We start from the raw sequence: 4,119 nt of genomic DNA on the forward strand, positions 1-4,119 counted from the left end.
GACAGGAAGCAAAAAAAAAAAGAGTAAAATAAAAGAGTTTAATCAACAAAACACAAAAGCGAACAAATACACAAAAAAGGAAAACAAAAATAATACAAAGAACAAGAAAATAAATAAAGGAAACCACCCTAAGTATACTAAATAAAAAAATTGAAGTCTCAAATCTGCAAAGTTCCGCTTGCACTTCACCAAAATCACGCCGCTCGTCCCTAATTGTTATCCAGCCTTGGAGTTTTTCTCTTACAATGATTGCCCAAACATTCGCATTACTCCTCCAGAGTATTCATCATCATCGCTATTCCAACATTATTCACCCTCCATTTGCACAACTCAACGTGTCATTAATTCAAAGGATACGAATAGCTCTCGTTCTTTTTTTTATTGATATTAAATTGAGCGATGAGCGTCATGTCACGGACAGACAGACCGCATCTGGGTAATAAGTGGTCACGTGATTGTAGGAAGTTGTTCGCGGGGATCGGTGATTCGTCACCCACAATGAGGGGTTCTAATTAGTGGGGCAGATTATGGAGAGAGCGTGGGCGAGGAGTGTTGCTCATTGCACACCCGGGTCACTTATCCCACCATAGTAATGAGCAGTGATGAAGTGCCGGCCGTGTCTTCTTCGAGTATGAGGACTATAGACGGTGACTGACGAGTGATGGAGGACATCCTGCCCCCTCTTTCACACGCTCCGTCGTAAACAACGTTCACTAATAGAGCAAGATCTGAACTCAAGTGATTTGTACGGTTTAAAAAAAAAAAAGGTAATTTTGCTCCCATAGAAGGGTGTCTAGCGATATCTCAGGAGCTGTGACACCTTTTCCTAACAGTTTGGCACCTTAAGTGCCGTGTTCTTATCTCCGGCTCGCAGGGGAAAGCGTCGCTCTCGCTGGGGGCCGGATGAATGCAGACGGCGTCTGAGAACAGACTGCGGAATATTCTGAAGTCCTGGCGTTGTTAGGGGGAGAAATCCACCTTGTTTCACCTTTTGTGCCATTTTTTGTTTTGTTTTAGTTTTGGATAGAGCCGGATAAAGTAAAAAAATAAAATCTGTGACCCCCGTTAAAGGAGATTTTTTTTCTCACTTCCTGTCCCCTTGACACCCATTAAAGATATGGGAAGGGGTAGGGTTGCCACCTTTTCTTCAAGCATAGCCTGAACACTCTAGCACTGCACAGCAATAGTTTTTAGAGAATATACAGGAGAGAGCGAGGAGAGAGCGCCAGGGGAGAGAGAGAGAGGAGACGGCCAAGAGAAACAGAGGAGAGACACCCAGGAGAGAGAGTATGGAAAGACAGCCAGAAGAGAGAGTGAGGAGAAACAGCCAGGAGAGAGAGAGGAGAGAGAAAGGAAATAGACGGCGGAGAGACCGCCAGGAGAGAGAGAGGAGAGACCGCCAGGAGAGAGAGAGGAGAGAGAAAGGAAATAGACGGAGGAGAGACAGCCAGGAGAGAGAGAGAGAGGAGAGACCGCCAGGAGAGAGAGAGGAGAGACCGCCAGGAGAGAGAGAGGAGAGACCGCCAGGAGAGAGAGCCAGGAAAGAGAGAGGAGAGACAGCCAGGAGAAAGTGTGAGGAGAGACAGCCAGGAGAAAGTATGAGGAGACAGCCAGGAGAAAGAGAGAGGAGAGACAGCCCGGAGAGAGAGATAGAGCGAGGAGAGAGAGAGAGAGAGGAGAGACAGCCAGGAGAGCAAGGAAAGACAGCCATGAGAGAGAGAGGAGAGACAGCCATGAGAGAGGAGAGACAGCCATCAGAGAGAGAGGAGAGACAGTCAGGAGAGGGGAGAGACGGCCAGGAGAGAGAATGAAGAGAGACGGCCAGGAGAAAGAGATGAAAGCCAGGAGAAAGAGTGAGGAGAGACAGCCAGTGGAGAGAGTGAGGAGAGACAGCTAGGTAAGAGAGAGAGGAGAGCCAGACAAGAGAGAAAGGAGAGACGGCCAGGAGGGGAGAGAGACTGGGGATTATTTTACTGAAAGCTGCAGATTTTTAAATGATTGAAAATTACTTTTACATGTTAAAGAATGTATGAAATGATGAATTGATTACACATGAGCTCATGTACACATAACATTTATATGCACATCCCAAAAAAAAAAATAATAATAATAAACTCTTATTTCATTTGTTACATTGTTTTTCCTTCTCACACAGGAAGCTGCATTGTACCCGGAATTACATCCACATGCACCTGTTCATGTCCTTTATCATGAGAGCCATCGCGGTCTTCATCAAGGACTTCGTCCTCTTTGAGAGCGGGGAATCGGATCACTGCTTTGACGGATCGGTAAGTTCAGATTTGTTTTCAGGATCAGTGTTTCCCGTCTGTCACTCTGCAGTGTATGCCATCGGGGGATCCGATCAGTATCCTGGTTTTACTCCACTATCAGGACTTGGTATTTCAACTTGCAGTATAAAGGTTTTATGGAACTTTACATGAAGAGGATTGAAAGTAGAATCCCCCGATATACAATGCAGAGTGACAGACTGGAGACATTGTAGGTAACCTTTAATATTTGGTAAAATAACTAACTTTAATATTGTGTAATAACACAGCTATTGGATACATTGGATGCAAAGGAAAGATTGGAAACATTGGATACATAGGAAACTTGTGATACACGGGAGACATTGGATGCATAGGAGATATTAGCTACATTGGAAACACTGAATACATAGTAGACAATGTATGCATAGGAGACATTATATGCATAGGAGACATTGGGTGCATAGGAGATGGTGGATACATAGAAGACGGTGGATGCATAGAAAACATCACATACATAGGAGATATTGGATGCATAGGAGACATTGGATGCATAGGAGATGGTGGATGCATAGGAAACATTGGATGCATAGGAGATGGTGGATACATAGGAGACGGTGGATACATAGGAGACATTGGATGCATAGGAGATGGTGGATACATAGGAGACGGTGGATACATAGGAGACATTGGATGCATAGGAGATGGTGGATACATAGGAGACATTGTATGCATAGGAGACATTGTATGCATAGGAGACATTGGATGCATAGGAGACATTGGATGCATAGGAGACATTGTATGCATAGGAGACATTGGATGCATAGGAGACATTGGATGCATAGGAGACTTTGGATGCATAGGAGACATTGGATGAATAGGAGACGGTGGATGCATAGGAGATGGTGGATACATAGGAGACATTGTATGCATAGGAGACATTGTATGCATAGGAGACATTGGATGCATAGGAGACATTGGATGCATAGGAGACATTGGATGCATAGGAGACATTGGATGCATAGGAGACATTGGATGCATAGGAGGCATTGGATGAATAGGAGACGGTGGATACATAGGAGACGGTGGATACATAGGAGACATTGGATGAATAGGAGACGACGAATACATAGGAGACGGCAGGTACATAGGGGACGGCGGGTACATAGGGGACGGCGGATACATAGGGGACGGCGGGTACATAGGGGACGGTGGATACATAGGAGACGGCAGATACATAGGGGACGGTGTATACATAGGGGGCGGTGGATGCATAGGAGACGGCAGATACATAGGGGGCGGTGGATGCATAGGAGACGGCAGATACATAGGGGACGGCGGGTACATAGGGGACGGTGGATGCATAGGGGGCGGCAGATACATAGGGGACGGTGGATGCATAGGGGGCGGTGGATGCATAGGTGCTATTGGCTACATTGGAAACATTTTTTATTTATTTATTTTGATTAAATATTTAAATATTTTTATTTTACTGCTGGGGGCTTTAAACCGACCCCCTGATATTTCCCTTATAAAATAGAAAAAGAGATTGAGGACACAGAGTCAATGCTCTGGGCATCAGAGTCTTGCAATGCATCATGGGATTTGTAGTTCCACAAGAGCTGGAGTGCCGAGGTATTCTTGCTGCCCACCCTCATAGAAGGCATAGATATCCAAAGGTTTCTTCTGTATCAGAGACCACGGTGGCAGGGGCGTCCCGGGTGTCACCCGGAGCGGTTACCGGGCGGCATCCCACCGTGACATCAACGCGCATGCGCGACTATCTTATTGATAGCTGCCGGCGGCCATCTTGGTGGTGGACGTCGGCAGAGAGAGGAGGGGACAGTCACCC

At 46.0% G+C, this 4,119-nt stretch overlaps 1 protein-coding gene across 1 annotated transcript in view; it reads left to right on the forward strand.

The window, feature by feature from the left end:
• Positions 1 to 4,119, forward strand: part of LOC108797477 (vasoactive intestinal polypeptide receptor-like) — a 166,796-nt gene that overhangs the window by 110,914 nt on the left and 51,763 nt on the right. The window contains exon 7 of the mRNA XM_018569074.1: positions 2,156 to 2,288. Within this exon, the coding sequence (XP_018424576.1) occupies positions 2,156 to 2,288 (133 nt within the window). The remainder of the gene's footprint in view (positions 1 to 2,155; positions 2,289 to 4,119) is intronic.

This window comes from Nanorana parkeri, unplaced genomic scaffold (genome assembly GCF_000935625.1).
Source record: "Nanorana parkeri isolate BGI_ZX_2015 unplaced genomic scaffold, ASM93562v1 scaffold1283, whole genome shotgun sequence".
Lineage (NCBI taxonomy): Eukaryota > Metazoa > Chordata > Amphibia > Anura > Dicroglossidae > Nanorana > Nanorana parkeri.